Source organism: Anthonomus grandis, chromosome 2 (assembly GCF_022605725.1).
Source record: "Anthonomus grandis grandis chromosome 2, icAntGran1.3, whole genome shotgun sequence".
NCBI classification, from domain to species: domain Eukaryota; kingdom Metazoa; phylum Arthropoda; class Insecta; order Coleoptera; family Curculionidae; genus Anthonomus; species Anthonomus grandis.
In genome coordinates this window covers 20674892-20693970 of record NC_065547.1, presented here as the reverse complement: position 1 = coordinate 20693970, position 19079 = coordinate 20674892, and the positions used below count along the sequence as shown (strand labels likewise).

General features: G+C 34.1%; 2 protein-coding genes across 2 annotated transcripts in view; one reads left to right on the top strand and one right to left on the bottom strand.

Moving 5' to 3' along the window:
- Positions 1 to 19079, top strand: part of LOC126749023 (structural maintenance of chromosomes protein 2-like) — a 445423-nt gene that overhangs the window by 267528 nt on the left and 158816 nt on the right. The gene's annotated exons all lie outside the window — the stretch shown is intronic.
- On the bottom strand, positions 698 to 16857 carry LOC126749040 (uncharacterized). The gene is made up of 3 exons (XM_050458654.1): positions 16382 to 16857; positions 2164 to 2316; positions 698 to 1867 (listed from the first exon to the last, which is right to left on the bottom strand). The coding sequence occupies exons 1-3, from the start codon at positions 16578 to 16580 to the stop codon at positions 1002 to 1004; spliced, it is 1218 nt and encodes a 405-aa protein (XP_050314611.1). The 5' UTR covers positions 16581 to 16857; the 3' UTR covers positions 698 to 1001.

Here is a 19079-nt window from a genome sequence, read left to right as displayed (position 1 = left end):
GATAGTAATAAAGGCATTGCTAAAATTGGAAGTTATTTATTAAAATACTAAACATGCCGGAATCTATGACACACGTGACAGTCTTTTCCGACACATGCGATAGATAGAATCGTGGTAAATTTGTTTCCGCTGCTATGTTATACTTTCTTAATCTTGTCGACCATAATCTGAACATTTATTTATAGAAAGTATACACTCGTACCTAGAGTCAGACTTCATGCACTGAATGATACAGAGAGCAGAGCGTCATAAAATTTATTCTACTTGCCAATGGTGTTTATTAATTCCAACAACAAAGCTGGCACCTAAGGAATATTACATCACGAATGTGACATTTAATTTTTTATTACATTTTTATTTGCAAAAACTCGTAGCAGATAATGTGTTTAATAAGAAAGATTAAAAGAATAAATAGGAAAATTTAAAAAGCAAGTTAACTGGCTTCGCTGTCAGAAGAAAAATCTAAACATTATTAAATACAAGCATAATCTCTGTTTTTTTGAAATTGATGTTACAGACGAGTTTCGTTTCTTTAAACAAAAAATATATATTCCGTCTTCCTGTGTCGCAAAAAAAGAAGTACGTGCTGTTTTTTTTAAGAAGATTATTACAGATGATTACAAAAACTTCATAAAAGAAATGCCAGAATTGAAAAAACTAGCAGCTCACAATGAAGGTAGCGATTAAGGGACCTCAATTCTTTTTTAAATAATTTTTATTTAAAATTTGTTTATTGACATAAAAGTTCAAAATATGTAGTTCAATTTGGTAGTTTTCTTTTCAAACAAAAAATGTTCTTGCACCAAATGTGGTAAGTACAGAACAGATCAGATTATTTTTCAAAATTTTTAATATTATATAATGAAATGTGGTAAATAATATCTCGCTCTTTCTCTGGATTGCATGCCACTGATTTCTAAATTATACAAAATACAGAATCCTACTATATACCCGCGAGATAATAAAGAAGCAAATTTATACACAAAACAAAAATTATATATTTACAAAATTTGCGTTGCAACGCTATTGGTGAAATAAATAAAAGCTCCTGTTAAATTAACGAAAGTAGCGCCCAAAAATACGCCAAGCCATCTCCCGTCTGACATTGTCACTACACTAGCAGTCACATGACCACAAAGTATCCCAGGTATGGTGGCAATAGTATTACTAATAGCAAAAGTAGTTCCTGCGTGATTCGGCGCCACATCTACATGGTTGCTTAAATGACCAGCTGAGTTGCAGGCACTCAAACCCATGGAAATACTTACAAGTATCAGGGCAAAGGCGAGATGTTCCACTACACCGAATATAGCCATAAATAGGGCGGGACCTATTAGCCCGATACAGGTCATAAGCCTTCGTACGTTAAGTACGCTCCAGCTCTTCATTAAAAGACCATCTGCAACATGACCTGATACAATTCCAAACATTGAATTGACAATGTACGGAACTGCTGTTAAGCTTAAACTATGAGAGTTTGCTCCCAAAAAGGTATGCATATAAGTTGGCAACCAGTTCATGATTATATAAGAGGACCAATTCATAGCAAAATGTGCACAATAAATGGCCCATAAAGGTTTACTTAAAATAAAGTCTGCCCACCGAATATTGTGGGAGATAATCTTTGGCATAACTAAAGGAATGGTGTCCTCGAATGCTTCTCTGGGATAGCTACAGTACCATATAATAACCCATATAAATCCAAAAAAGCCAAACCAGAAGAAACATGAGTCCCAGTTTAGATGAGGGCACAGTATAGACGCCACTGTTTGACCCACTGAACCTGACGCAAGTAGATAGGAGAATGCTCTAGAGCGCTCTTCGACAGGTATACTGTGAGCAAAGAGGTGAAATATAGTAGGTAGACCTAGAAAAGAAAAACCTGGATTTAGAATATTAACTGAAACTAGGGAACTTTGAACTACATTTAAATATTTTAACACCTAAATATGCCCAGGAATTTGGCAGAAATGCAGCTTTCACATGTGAAATTTTATCTTACTGACTTTCAGCTGTGATACAAATTAACAGCAGGTTTAACAAAAAACCACCTCATATTAAAATAGCATATTTGGAAATATTTATAGTTAAAAAATCTCTTAAACCAGTTCAAAGTTTTAGTAGTGGCCATTAAAATAGTTCTATCTTTTAATTAATTCTTACCTAGACCTTCTGCGAATCCTAAAATTATCCTACATACTATTAATGCAGCCACACTACTAGCTAAAAATGGTGTAATAAAAGTAGCTATACTCCACATCATGACACTGAAGATAAGAACATTTTTGGCTCCTAGTCTGGACGCCCAAAAACTTCCTAAAAAAAATCAAAATATAAATCAATGTTTCATTGAGAAATTATTCATTTTTTAATCTTAATTATTCATTGTTTAATTAAATTAAAATAAAATGAAAAATACTAAATTCTCTGAAAATAAACATAAACAGATTAAACTCCCCTCGTAACCTACACTCTCGGACAAAAATAGAGAAACTTTTTAAAATTTATTATAAAAACCACAGATGTAAATAGCTCCGCAGTGCTATTACATCTGTACTATTATACTACTATATTTACATCTGTGATAAAATCCTTCAGTATTTAAATTACTGTTTCTAAATATATTCTCGCTCCAAATTTCCAAATATAATCCTATGATGGTTTCCAAGAAGTATAATAAATTATGTTTTTGTTAGGGTTAAAGTTGGCCTATAAGAAATTGTCTTGCTGGTCGGTTATTAGCTTTTAAATTGGAAATCCAAACACTTTTATTACACAAAAAATATATTTAAAACATTAATTATTAGATAAGAAAAAAAAAAATATATATATGCAAATATTCCAATAATCTTAAGGTTAAAGAAATCTTAATATTATCATTAAATTTGGCTACTTTGATTAAATAAGTAAGTCTTGTACTTCCTCCTAAAATTTTTAGTGCTTAAAGTAAGATAACATTCCGGTATTGAATTATATTGCTTTACAGCGTTATGTAAAAAGGATCGACGGAAGATTGCACTGGTATGCAGCGGCATAGTTAACTTTTTCAAAAAAGTTATTTTTGTATATGTTTTCTTAAATGTTCTTGAAATCTTAGTTAAATATCGATAACAACCCCTAAGTTTTTAGTACTGTCGATAAATGTTAATTTCGAATTATTTATAATTATATTTAAATGATTCTTTAAAAACTCGCTATTTTTTTGTTACGAAAACCATAACATTAGATTTTTCCGAATAAAGCTTTAAATTGTGATCTTCAGAAAATTGACATAAAAGTTTAAGATCTTCATTAATGCATAACTCCATTTCTTTAAAATATTTCATATCCAAGCACATGTAGATCTGCGTGTCATCAGCAAAAGCCTGAATCTTACAAAAGTTCAATGATTTTCGTAAGTCTGAAGTTTAAATAAGGAACATTGAGGGGCATAAAAAATTGACCCCTGGAGAACGCCAGATGCTATAGCTGCTCTATTATCAGAAAAAATATTATTACAGCTCAGCGATTGGAATCTATTGGATAGATATTTTATAAGCATGCAAGATATCGTTGTAAAATCCATAATATTGCAATTTGGCCACCAACAAATCGTGATTTACAGTGTCAAATGCCTTCGAAAAGTCCAACAACACCAAAATCGTATTCATTTTTGTATCTTGTGCTCTAAATATATCATCCAGTACATTTATCAAAGCTACCGACGTGCCATAACCCTTTTTAAAACCACATTGAGTGTTAGGAATAATGTTATTGTTCATGCAATACTCATACATTTGCTCCTACAGGATTCTTTCAAAAATTATTGACAAAGCCGAAAGGATACTGATAATGCGAAGTTCATTAAAGCCATAAGCTAACACTCCGACTGCGGCTAGACTGCACAAAGCAATGGCTAAGGGAGGCACATACCCAATAATGGCCCTCAAAAAGCCAGATGGCACCTACACGAAGGGAGAAGAGGAGCAAGCCATCCTATTACTTCAAACACACTTTCCAGGGTGCGAACCTATAGAAACGGTCCCAATAAAGTACACCAATCCTAAAAAAGAGGACTGGGAAGTTGCATGGACCGTCTTTACGACAGAAAGGTTGAAATGGGCAATAAACACCTTTCAACCGTACAAGTCACCGGGAGTGGATGGAATTTTTCCTGCTCTCCTACAAAACGGACAAGAGAAAGTCCTTCCTCACCTGAGTAGAATAGCAAGGACGAGCTTAGCGTCGGGATACATTCCCAGTAGCTGGCGAAGGGCAAAAGTCACCTTCATACCGAAAATAGGAAAAAAAGATGGGACTGACCCCAAATCTTTTAGACCTATCAGCCTTACGTCTTTCATTCTGAAAACAATAGAAAAAATTGTAGACAACCATATCAGGAATGACATTCTGGAGAGAGCACCTCTACATCAGTGTCAACATGCTTATAGAGCGGGCAGATCCACAGAAACCGCACTATATCAACTGACACAAATCATCCAGAAAAGCCTGAATAAGAAAGAAACAGCCATCTGCGCCTTTCTAGATATATCTGGGGCATTTGATAACACGTCACATGTAGCGGTAAAAAATGCCCTGGAAAAAAGAAATTTGAACAAAACCATAATCCGATGGATTTGTCAAATGCTTGCCACGCGTACGGCTGAGACTACTGTGGGCGAACAGACCACAGGCATCAAAACTACTCGTGGCACGCCTCAAGGAGGGGGACCTTACCCTTACTATGGAGTCTAGTAGTCGATGAACTACTTGAGATATTGACAAATCTCGGTTTCACCTGCATAGGATATGCTGATGATATCGTTATTATAGTCAAAGGCAGGTATAAGGGCACTTTATACGACCTCATACAAAGAAGCCTAAGCATCACGGAAGAATGGTGCACATCAGTGGGGCTGAGCATAAATTCAGCGAAAACTACTATCGTACCATTCACTCGTAAAAGGAAAATGCAACCCACCAGGGACATCCACCTGGGCGGACAAGTTGTACATACATCGGATGAAGTAAAATATCTAGGAGTGACACTGGATAGTAAGCTTAGTTGGAACAAGCATCTAGAATTCACAGTAAACAAGGCCACTAAAGCCATTATGATCTGTAGGAACCTAGTGGGTAAAAACTGGGGATGCTCCCCAAAAATACTGCGATGGATGTACACCATGATGGTTAAACCCATAATCACATATGGGGCAGTGGTGTGGCATGACACTACAAAGTACAGTAAGGCGTAAACTTGACAAGGTTCAAAGACTTGCATGCGTATGCATCACAGGAGCTATGAAAACATGCCCCACAGCAGCACTGGAGGTCATAGTTGACCTGGCACCTCTTCACCTGGCAGTAGAGGGAGCTGCTAAAAGGGCCATGTTCAGATTAGCAAGGGATAAAACGAACAGTAGGGACATTGATCAGAGAGCCTGGGTATCTCAAACAAGATCCATTCCCCTGTTCGATCTTCCCAAGGACGATATAACTCGGGAATATCACTTTGTTAGGAATTTCAGTACAAAAATTGACAGCAAAAGTGACTGGGAAAATGGATCTGTCGCCCGCTCACTTAAACAGAATACTATCAAATGGTACACAGATGGTTCTAAAACCGAAAAAGGAACAGGAGCTGGAGTATTTGGGCCTGGCACCAAATACTCAGAGCCACTGGGAAAATACACCAGTGTCTTTCAAGCGGAAATACACGCTATAGAAAGATGCGCTCAATTAATCCTGAACAAAGACTACCTCAAGCAGGACATCGCAATCTTCACCGACAGTCAAGCAGCCATAGCAGCACTGAGTTCACATGTCATCAGTTCTAAAATGGTCTGTTTGGGCAAACTTAATGAGGTAGGAAAGAGAAATAAAGTCACAATATTGTGGGTACCTGGACATACAGGCGTGCAAGGTAACGAAGAAGCCAATATTCTGGCAAAAAAGGGATCTGGTTCTCAATTTGTAGGACCGGAACCTTTCTGCGGCATAGGAAAGAATACTTACCTATATGAGCTTACAAAAATGCAGGATCAACTCAGAGAAAGCCTCTGGGATGATCATCCAGGGTTGAGACACTCCAAGATGTTCCTTGGAACCCTCGACCCAAAAAAATCTAAAGCTCTAGTAAGTTTAACTAAAACTAAACTACGGATTGTAACAGGATTCCTAACAGGGCACTGTCACCTTCGAGAACACCGCAGGAAACTAAAACTAGAACAGACAGGTGAATGCAGATTCTGTGGGGAAGAAGAAGAGACCCCAGAACACCTAGTAACTACATGCGAAACAGTTGCCGAAAGTCGTGCCATGCACCTCGGTAATTATGAAATTCCAGAAGGAAATATCTCATTACTGGAACCGTCACAACTACTAGCCTTTATTAAAGCCATAGGATTGTATGAAGTAATTTGACATGAGAATAACATCAAGCAGTAATTAGAAAGGGGCACACAATAGATCTTTTAGGTCGCAGTGAAACTTTACCCTTATTTTAATCTAATCTAATCTAATCATTAAAGCCACTGAAATTTGGGTTTTCCTACAAAAATTTTCCTTTGATCGGGAAAGTAGCCAATCTCTATACAGCAATTTACTCGTATGATATGGGTTATATACATATCAATGTAAGGACTGTAATATTTCAGCATTAGTGGTGATACTGCATCTACTCCAGTACCATTACTCTTTATATTGTTTAATATTCTATGAACTGTCGATTCGTCTGATACTTTGAAATTAAATTTTAGATTATTGTCGTAAAAATTATTTGAACAAAAGTTAATTTCAAAATTTTTTCTGTGCAAACTTTTAAGTTTTTTAAGACTGTCCAAGTTTTTTTTGAATTGCCGTTCATCGAGTCCAAGTACTTTTCCTTTTCTTTTCTTATTGCAGCTAGAGTGAAATTTCTTAACTTTTTGTATGTTACCCAATCCAAATGGAGTTTTGACCTTTTAAATTTTTGTAACGCCTCATCCCTTTGTCTCATAAATATTTTGAAATTTTCATTTATCCATGTAGCCTTAGGCTTGGTTATAAAAGACCCTTTAACAGGCGCATGATGATTAAATAAGGTTAAAATTAAATTATTTAGAATAAATATTTTCTGGTCAATATTAGTTGCATAAAATATGTCATCCCACGGTAAATTCCTCATATCACTCAAAAAATTGTTTAAATTAAAAATTTTAAAAGATCGATTATTAATAACTTTAGGTATTTTTACAATGTTTGTTAAATTAAGATCGCAGTAAATTAATGTACGATCAGATATAATGCCGAAGGGAATCACGCCAGATTTTATTACTAAAGAATTATTTGTCACAAAAATCGCATCAATTCATTAAATTAGCTCATTAGCTAACAGTACCCGAAATGCGTGTAGGCTCATCAATGATCTGTACAAAATCATAGTTTTCAAATAAGGGTACCAATGGGTTTTGCAGATTAAGTAAATTTATGTTAAAATCTCCCAAACAAAAAATTTCATCGACGGTGTGATAAAGGTGTGAAAAAATATTATCAAAATCGGAAATTAAGAGATTAAAATTTAATTTTGGCGGTTTATAGAAAACACAAAAAGCATAGTTTTTATTAGCAACGTTTATTTTAAATATTAAATATTCAAACTGTGCATTAACGTTAAAATCGAAAGCTACCATTTCCAGAATAAAATTACTTTTCACATATGCCGCAACACCCCCCACCCCTGCCAACTCGATCTCTCTAATTTACCTGTAACTAGGTATATTAAAATGCTCGGAATTATCATCTTGATTAAGCCAAGTTTCAGATAAAAGCAAAATATCAAAATTATTCAGTTCAGTCATTAATTTAAATTAATTAAAATTAATAAAAAGAGACCGCACATTTAAATGACCAAGCTTCTTGTCAAGTCTTAGTGTACCAACCATAGTGTAGAATGAATCAAATCGAAAGTAGTAATACGTAATCAATAATAATTCACCCATATTTGATGCCATTATTCCTAATGCGTACTTTTTAGATTCAGAAGAAGTATGGAGAGCTCTGTCTGACTTGGACGAGAATAATGGTGTCGGGACTGATAGTATACCGTGCTTTTTTTGAAAAAAAATGTGCACATCTGATGTATAAACCATTATCTATTATGTATAACTTAACTCTTAAGCAATATGATTTTCCTTGCAATTGGAAAAGTGCTGATAAATCTAGTGTCAAAAATTATAGACGAATAAGTAAACTTGATATTTTCGGTAAAATTTTTGAATCATTGATTCTTTTTCTAAAACCTATAATTATTGATGAGCAGCACGATTTTTTCCCCAACGATCAATTGATTCCAACTTAGTTGTTTACTCGCAATATATAATTTGTTCAGTGAATTGTCATACGTAAGTAGACTCTGTGTACATCGGCTTCAGACTTGCCGAGAGTGATAGTTCTCCTTCAGTGGTTAGCGTCGTACATTTTTAATCAATCCCAGTATAGCCACCAGTCCTCCACGTATCCAGTTACGATTTGAACAGATTTTTTAAGTATTGACAGAGAAATAAACTTTACCTTAATTATAATAAATGCGCATTTATTAGTTTCACACGTAATACGAATTTATTTCAATTTGACTATAATTTTAATGGAATTCTACTTAAGAGGACTGATAAAGTGAAGGATCTGGGTGTCATATATGATCAAAAGCTAACTTTCGCAGAACATATGAATTACTTAAGCATTAAGTATAATTGAATGCTGAGCTTAATTGTAAGAAAAAGTAGGCTATTAACCTCTACAAGCTTTCTAAAACATTATATTTTGCCTATATTTATAGCCATTTGGGGTTTGCCTCCGTCGTCTGGGCTCCGCAATATGCGATGCATGCTAACAGATTGGAAACAATACAAAATAAGTTTTTAATATTTTTAACCTATAAAAATATTGGAACATTTAACTTACATGCTAATTTAATAGAATTTACATTTAAATATCAATTATATTCTCTTGAAACACGGCTCTCCCACACAGACATGTTCTTTCTCTATAAAATAATTAACTATCATATTGACTCGAGTTATCTAATATCTCAAATACCCTCCGCGAAATTTTCGAAATTTCTATTTGTTTGTACAGAACCAATGCAGCAAGAAATTCGCCGTTAAGTCATATGCTTTCTTCATTTACTGTAGATTTATTTTGTCGCTCTCTTTAATTTTAATTTTAAAATTAATTTGCTGCAACCAAAAACCAGATGACATAACCTGAGAAAAGTCAGCTGAAGATATCGAGCTCTTGAGGCTGCTAGTCAAGGAACTCCAAGAGAAAAATAGACTTTTGGACGAAAACAGCGACCTATTGAGGGAAAAGGTCAGGTACTTGCAGGAAAAAGTGGAAAATAAAAATGTAAACAAAGAAAAACCGGCGGAAATCGCGGCATCTGTCAACAGTCTCAATGTTGAGAAAAACGCCAGGGCTACCAACAAAACCAACACAAACTCTAAAGGTGCGGCTACATGCTTAATGGCAGCAAAGCAGGATCAAACGATGAAAATGTCAAAAAAGATAATGTTGGCAACACTGTTGTTGACATTGTAGAGCTTCACATATCTACAAAAGCTGATCAAAATAAAAACAAACAAAGGGGGAATCAAGGAAATTTAGAAATTGGAAATGATAATTTATCTGAAAATTCAAAGGATGAGAAAATTGAAAATGAGGAAAATGAATGGAAGGTGGTGAACCGAAAGAAATTCAGCGGTCCCAGACTAAACAGGCTAAACCCAATTTTTGGTAAAAATGAAAATGTCACCTTGGGAATGGCTGAAAACAAAGCCTACCTCTTTGTGTCCAGTTTTAAACCAGATGTTGTGGAAGAACAGATACAAGAACATGTAAGAATCAACACTGGGATTGAGGTAAAATGCTACAAAATGAAGACCAGGAAGCAACAATACATTGGCTCTTTTAAGCTTGAAGTGCCGAAAAGAGAGAAGAAAAGGGTAATGGATCCGGAAAAATGGGGAAATGGCACTGTCATAAACCATTTTCTGCACATTTAAACGAGGTCAGTCAAGAGGGATTCTCTGACTATCAGCAACAAGAACAGGTGATCCATAAATATAAGAACCTTAATTTATTGCATCAAAATATACAATGTGTGCGTAATAAATGTAATGAAATCTTGAAGATTTCTTAAAAATTGATAAGTTTAACTTAGTATCTAGCTATGCACGTGAAAAAAAGGAGCATGGAGGGACATGCATATTAGTAAATGAGAAAATCATAGGATTTAAAGACATTAAAAAAATCAGAGAGTGTAGCATTGAAGGTGAAGGTGAATTTTGCGCTGTTATAGGTAAAGAAAAAAAATTAATTATTATTTGCGTATATCTTTAAGTAGTAATGCGTATGATTTTAAGATTTTTTTGGAAAATTTAGAAGTAGTGTTACAAATTTTACATAGGCAATTCAAGAATTTTAATGTCGTATGCTGTGGTGATTTTAATGTAGATTTTTTAAATGGTAATCTGGAAAAAAGTAGGCTTATTGACCTTTTGAATTGTTTCAATTTTGAACAATCAATATTTGAACCCACTAGGGTCACAAAAAAGAGTGCTTCATGTATTGACAACATATTTGTTAACTTTAAGGATTTTAGGAATCCATCGGTGGTTGGGTCGGCTCTGTCTGATCATTATGCCCAGAATATTTCTATAGGTCAACTAGAAACTGAAGCCAGGGAAGACGGCTACATTTCTGTAAGATCTTTTTCAAAGGCTAGAATACAACAGTTTTTGCAGGAACTAGAGGGTGTGGACTGGCATGGTGTCCTGGATGTGACTGATGTTAACCTGGCATACGGTAAATTTAACCACATCTTAACTGAAAAACTAAATTTAACCTGTCCAAATAGGACTATTAAAAACCCAATGCACAGATCAAACAAATGGATAACAACAGGTCTAAAGGTTTCTTGCAGGAATAAAAGGGTTCTATCTATATCAAAGAGTAATTAGGGGGGAAGTCACACTTCAATTTTATAGAAAGTATACTGGAATCATTAAAAAAAATTTTAAAAAAGCCAAAAAAATGTCTAGTCAACATTTTATTGAAGCCTCAGAAAATAAGACAAAAGCTACTTGGACCTTACTAAAAAATATAACTCGTCCTAATTGTAAAAAACAAAGTCTGTTTAATAATTTTCCAGAAAAATCTGAAAAGGATATTTTAAATGCTATAAACGATTTTTTTATTAATATGTATATATATATATATATATATATATATATATATATATATATATCTTCAGTTTCTCTTAATTCTTTATTCAGCCCAAAAACATAATATTACAATGTTACATACAATAATCGTAACATTACAAGACCCCAGAGGGATTGCCGGCTGACAAATAAGCAAAATGTGTTTAAATACTACTTTAAAGAAGTCCAACGATTTCCTAGAAAGGAATGTCAAAATGTATTAGTAAATGGTAGTTTAAACCGCTGTTTGAAGCAGGAGTTCTGAATATTCTGTTTTGTTGTGTTGGAAGAACATTTATTTTAAACTGTTATGTATTTTTAAAGTCTGTTGTTAAAGAAAGATTTAACTATCATAATATATTCTTAAAATAACTGCAGTCCTTTGTTTTATTTTTTTTTAATTTACTCATGGATCTTGAGTTTAGATAATTCCTTCACCATTCATAGTCCGCTCCTCTTCAGGAAACAAAAACCTCTCACAGGGTCAAGCAGACGTCATGAAATAACAATAAATTTTTTTTCCCCCTAGGGACAAAAACGATATATTTCATGTCTTGCTTAGGCTTGACCCCACTTAAGGCCTAGACGACAGTTATAGGTAACGACGAACGTAGCCGTGCGGATTTCCTCCGTACGTTTGGATTGACAGGGCACTGTGGATAGGGGGGTTAAGGTACGGCGACACTAGACGGCGCAGAGGCTAGGATAGATACGACAAAAGTATAGTTGAAATGAAGGATGTAATCTCACAGGGACAAGCCTAGGCAAGACATGAAATATATCGTTTTCATCCCTACGGGGAAAAAAGGTTTGTTATTTTCACTCACTTAGGCCTCAGTATAGGTACAGATAGGAAAAAAATATGTCTTGTGTCATTTGGCTGAGTGAAATACAGTTCCTCTATGAACTTTCTGTGAACCAGGCACAAATGCAGGACAACATTTTGAAAGAGTGATTAAGGAACTGTGGTCTACACAACTGTCGCATGTAACATAACACATCAACGAAACAAGTATTCTGAACAGGACTCCCAGAATAGAATACCATAACTGTTATAGCATAAACATGTAATCCGATTAGAGAGAAATATGACATAAGTGCCACTGCCAATCCCAGGTTGAATGACATAATATAAGGAGAAGAGAATTTTCTGTTCAACTGAATTATGTGGCATTCAAATTTTATGGAATCATCAATGGAAAGGCAAAGAAACTTTGCAATACATAAATAGAACAATGTTCTAACTGTTCAAAAATATGTCACCTAAGTTGCATTTAAGTTCAGAATATTGGTTTTGGAATTGTTGAGCACCAGACTATTGCAATTATACCATTCCTTTAGACACTCCCTATCGCGAACAGCACACTTCAATCTTTGAGAATCCCTGACATGCCAAAGTATAGTTTTACCACCTGCAAAAATTGTGAAGTGTCTGTGAATGTTCAATAGAGGCAAATCGTTAATGTAGATTAAGAATAGCAGGAGCCCCTAACTAATCTCTGTGGGACACCAAAAGAAATAGGTAATTCAGAGGAACATGAATTATTAAACAAAACCCTCCGCTTACAATCTGATGAGGTAAGAGCAGAACCACTTCAGGGAGATCCTTTGAAAGGCATAGATTTCCTAAACACTAAAATTGCACTTGACAAGATGCACTTGATCATGTATTATGTCAATTGAAAAATAATTGAAGAACGCGTCAAAACACAGCATCCTATTCAAGAAATCAAAGCCTTTTACTAACTAGATGCATTTATTTATGTGATTTAGTTTTTTTCTTCTTATGGGCTTATTTATCACCTGATTTAAAAACTAACCATATCAAATTATATGGAAAAAAATACTTCATGGCACATACTTTTAAAGGTTGTTAGATAGCCCATCACAGCCTGAGCTTTTCTTGTTTTTTAAATTTTTAATGCTATCATTTACTTCCTCTAAAGAAACTGGACTAAAAATGAGTTCTGAAGAGTTTGGAAATATATATAGTTCCAGATTGTCATTTAATGAAATTTTAGTAAGAGCTTCCTCTGATATGTTTACATGGACATTGTATAGCTGTGCAGCTATACAATGTTCTACTAGTCCATGTCAGGCAGGCAATTATCAGAAAGGCTTTTTATAAAAAAAATTTAAAAATTATCTCATTGCAAAGTCATTTCATTCTCTTGAGGAATACCTTAGTAATAGTTTTAATGATCTTTAAGGTTTCTAGTGCCTTGTCTTTTTTACTTAATATTTGTTTAATGATATGTGTATATTCGTTGTATATAAAATATGTTTGAGTAATAAGCTGTGTTTATATTATTTTAATTTGTTTAATATTAATGAGTTTTCAGACTATATTTAGTACTAATACTGTATTTTTTTATATATTTTTGATATGTAAAAGCATATAAAAATTGTGATTGCACACTACATTAGGCTCTCTCTCCAGTATACATTGACCTTGTAAGACTGCCTTTGATTTATTTTCTAATTGTAATATTTTATTCTGATAAGAATGTTTTTTAGAGTTGGCCAGAATAGAATTATACTGTTTTTTTTGCCATTTATATGCTTCTGTATATTGGGGATTGTTCTGACTAATAACAAATAATATATCAAGTTATCTCTTACTCTCAACAACCTCAAGTGCACAGTGCCAGTGTTATTTTGAATGTTTTTTTTGACACAATAGTCTTGATAGGAAAGCTCTCCTCAAATGCAGACAAGATGCTTTCCATAAAAAGATCCCATTGTGCATTGATGTTGTCAGATGGATATAAGATAAACTCAAGCCAGTAATTTCTGATTAATAGTTTTTTTAAAAGTTGTTTGTTATTTTCTTTTTTTGATCTTTGTATTTTTGAGTTGATTTTTGCACATGAAAGAAAGTTCGAGGCGAAGAGATCTGAGGCATGTAAATTTAGTACTTTAGGTACAAAGTCAAGTTGTATAACATGGTTGTATGGTGCAATGCAATCAAAAGCTTTCAACATATCACAGAAGGCAGAAGCACTGGTATTGAGCCTGAGGTATCACTCTGAAAGAAATTCCAACATAGTATCACCTGTGTTTCTAGATTTTTAAAATTTAAACTAATGCAGATCAAGCTGTTTATGCCTGTTGAGAAATGCCTGTTGAAAGAATTCAAAAGTATTTTTATTAGATGAAAACCAGTGGCCTATTCTTTTCTTTTTAAAAAAATATGAGCCAATAATGAATAAAAAAAAATTAATTGTGTATAGGAAAAATGCTATGGATGCTTAGAAACTGAGTACCAATTTTCATTAATAAAAATCAAAAAGCATCAAATTTATCAAAAAATTAAGTTTTTTCTTTCAATTTTACCACCCTCTAGTATAAAATCCAAGTTTAGGACATCCAATCCATGTTTAGGACATATGTTCATAGGAACTTTTTTTCTTTATTTTGTCCCAGGAATAAACCACTAAATTTTATCACAATATTAAAAAAACACCCTTTATATACTATATTAAGTTCTATACTAATTGAAAGTTAATAATTTTTATCAAACCAACTATGTATAATTCTTAATTTTTTTTTTAAATATTTTGTAGTGTTTTGAAGAATAGATAGTATAAAATTTTTACTAAATTACTGAATGAGAAAAAAGAATTAGGCTAAGTTAATATGATTGGTTGTGAAATTTATACTGTTCTCTTGAGTTCCCTCACTTCAGAGAGGTGATCTTTTAGGGGTGAGGCTCTGCCAGTAATTTCGGTTCGATTTTAATTGTGCACATGTGCTGGGAATCAGTTGTTTGTTTTCTGTTTGTTTTGATGGTGGCTGCACATGGTTCTCGTTATGATGGTATGTAGCCTATTTTTTAACGTTTTGTAATGATTTTTGTGAAAGTTTTTATTTGCAAATGTTTAATAGACAAATTTAAATTACATTACAATAATAAAAAAATTAAATAAGTTTTGTATTACCCTAAGTTATTCGCGTCCATTTAAATGGACATTGGGTCTATTTCATGCACATTTTAAATTAACTCATAAAATTTATTTTAGGAATTTTTGGCAATCAAAGAGTGCTTCGGCCAGGGAAAGATGACGAAAAATTGGAGCAAATACTAAAAATCATTGGAAATGATGACTCTGACATTGAAATGTCTGATGATGAGAAAGAAATTCAAACTATGAATAATTTAATGGGGAAAGAAGAAGAAATAATTAATGAAGAACTAGTAAGCAGCAGTGAGGAGGAAGAAGAAGAAGATAGAATTCCTCTTAGTGTCCTGAGAGAAAACTTAAAAATGGCCAAGCAATCTGTGGATCCTTTAAAGCGAAAGTCTTGGAGAAGAGATTATACTTTTGCACCTCTAAATTTTCAAGCTCCTCTAGTACTCTGAATGCAGCGCAGAGCTCTGGTATGATTGGACTGCAAAATCGTATTTAGCCATGTACTTTGAAGATGAGTTATTCCAAAAAGTGTGTGATTGTGGTTGTCATTGATGGCAGCATCGCTGAAGAGGTACGCAGGTCTGACAAATTTGGGAAAGTATGTCCTATTATAAAAGCAGTATGGCAGGGGTGTTTGCAGCTACCTAGGAGAGAAAGTGGTTGCTGTAGATGAACATATGATCCCATTTACAGGGACTTGTAAAATGAAGCAGTTCGTTAGAGGAAAGCCAAATTCAGAGGGCTTGAAAAATTTTGTTGTTGCTGCCCTTGATAGTCTTGTCATAGACTTTGAATTATATCAAGGAAAAGATATTTTTTCAGATGATTCTGTAAAACCACTTGGTGTTGGACCTTCTGCTGTTTTTCACCTTGGAAGGACATTATTTCCTGGAAGTCATGTGTACTGCAATTGATATTTCATGACAATACCACTTCTTGAATATCTTCGTCAACAAGAAAAATATTGTACTGGCCTAAAATTATTAAACCATTATGAAATCTTGTGTACCAGCGGCAGCAAATTTTACTTCGGAAAAAATAATGGCCAAAATAGGTAGAGGCAGCTCGGAACAAATTGTAAGACAAGATGGCGAAATAGTAGTTGTACAACGGTATGATCTGTGCTATGATAAACAATGTTTATTTAGGTATTTTTTATTATATTTAAAAGCCTCACAACCCTAACTTAACAAAAACATGTCCGGGTCCCAGGAGGATATCTGAACTTAACCAATAATTTTGACCTACCTATTAACTGACTTGTAAAATATCCCAAAGCAAATGCAGAAAGTATCCATCCTTGCAAGTGTAGACTCCATCCAAAAACTTTTGTCATGGGTACAATAGCTATTGGCATAATGACTCTATCAGCACTGTTAATGAAATTTGCAGCACTACATAATGCGACAATTCTGGAAGTCCTCGTAAACCACCGTATTCGCACCATTTTAATTTAAAATTTTGTTTTTTTAAGCTCTGTGAGCTTATCAATGATGTTGATCTTTGGCAATTTCTGTCAATTAGGTGAATTAATATTTTTTAACTAAACTCAAACATGTTACTGGTGGATTAACACATAGGCTATAAAGACTTATATTATTTTCTTAAAATGTAGTAATTAAAAACATATTTCTTGTTTCTTGCAGAATTGTTTATCTTGTTTTGTTATTAGTAAATACCTTTTTAATTTAAAACAGCTGGCACTGGCTACTATGCTTACGTCAAAATAAATAGACAGACATTTGACATCGACATGTCATCTTTGGTACAAGTGGCCAGCTAGAGCCTCTGATATCAAATCCAAAATTTCACGTTGTGCAATGGCAAGCGGGCAGTCGATAATCCATATGTATTTTGCCGATTTTTTGTCATAACCAATAGTATTATTTTATCTGTAGTTTTGTGATTTTGTCTATTATTTTATTAGTTATTATCGTAAAAAATTATGATAAAGAAATTTTCCGTTTTCATAATATTTCATATACAGGGTGGCCATTTGAAAACGAAACAGAGCCTATTTTGGGTCCCTCAGAACATTTGCGAAAAAATCCTCGGACCCGTCAATTTTTGATTCAATTCAAGGGGGAACCATTTTTTTGCTAGTTTCGCCCCCCTTAACAACAAGGGTGACAAGGGCCCCCAAAATTTTAAATGGAACGGGGGGTCGAGCGATACCTTATTTTGAAAGTATTTTTATGTGGATTATAACCCTTATTTTTTAAATCGTTACTATTTGCCTAGTCGATTCAGGGGCTAATAAAAGTTACAAAAACATGTCAAAATTTTTTATGAAAAAAAAATGCTTGTAAATTTAGCAGTTAAATAAATACAAAAAATGTTGTTCTACTACATTGTGAACCGTACTTTCTGTTGTTTTTTTTTTTAATACCCGTAGGTATCTATGCCAATTCTGCAAGAGAACTCTTGGTTATTGTTGAGACTGTTATTATAGCAACATTTTGAAGTTTAATAGTGGTTGTCAATTACTGCTGTCAGATCATAGTGTGTCAAACAAATAGCTCTTTAAAGTTAGTTAGTTACAACATTGAGTGTGATAATGGTTTATTCACTTGCTGAAAGAGCTGAAATAATTTCTCTTTTCTTTGCGATCAATGAAAATGCTAATAGAACTGCCCAGCTCTTTAACACACTACAACATCCTAATCGACAGGTCCATCGCAAGTTCATTTTGGAATTGGTTCAAAAATTTAGGGAAACTGGGTCTGTGGCTAATAAGAAGCGCGAAATGGATAACCCAGTGGTGAATGAAGTTTTAGAAGTAGCTATTTTAGGCCATATTGTGCAAGATCCTACACTGAGCACAAGGAAGTTATCAACCGTGCCTGGTATTAAAAGAAGCAGCATTCAGAAGATATTAAAAAAAAAAAAACAAGTTTCATCCGTACAAAATGCATCTCGTACAAGAACTAAACGAAGACGATTTTGATAGGCGAGTACAATTTTGTGAAACTATATCTGAACAAGCCGCCAATGATCCACACTTTCTATTTAATGTATGTTTTTCTGACGAATGCTCCTTTTTCCTAAACAGTACTGTGAATCGTCACAACTGTCGCTATTGGGCTGATTCAAATCCCAGAATATTTCGTGAGGTGCATACACAACCTCCTGAAAAATTAAATGTTTGGGCTGGCATTTTTGGTAAACATATCGAAGCCCCTTTTTTTTACCTAGAAATTTAACAGGAGAGATGTACCTGGAGTTATTAGAAAATACAATTCATCCAGCATTAGTGAAGATACTAGAAAATAACAACGAGTAATTGGAAAATCGTCTAGTATTTCAGCAAGATGGGGCGCCACCCCACTATGCTGCAAGGGTTCGTCAATATTTGGACCAAACGTTTCCAGGACAATGGATTGGAAGAAGAGGAGCTATTGAATGTTCTCCTCGTTCCCCGGACTTAAGACCGTTAGATTTTTTTTATGTGGCCATTTAAAAACTAAAATTTATGCTAGTCAGCCAACATCGCTAGACCATTTGCGACAAAGAATAATTGATGAATGTCGTCAAATCACCCCAGACATTTTGCAAAATGTACGGAAAGGTTTGAACAAAACCTGTATTATTGTATGGAAGTCGAAGGCCAACATTTTGAACATTTACTTGATTGATTTTATCTTTAAGCCCTTTATTTAAAATTATACTTTTTAACATTTTTTTGTAACTTTTATTACCCCTGTATCGACTAGGCAAATAGTAACGATTTAAAACTTTAGGGTTATAATCCTAATACATAAAACTACCTTCAAAATAAGGTATCACTCGACCCCCCGTTCCATTTAAAATTTTGGGGGCCCTTGTCACTCCCGCTAGGGCTTTGCCCTCAAGGGGGCGAAACTAGCAAAAAAATGTTTCCCCCTTGAATCAAAAATTGACGGGTCCGAGGATTTTTTCGCAAATGTTCTGAGGGACCCAAAATAGG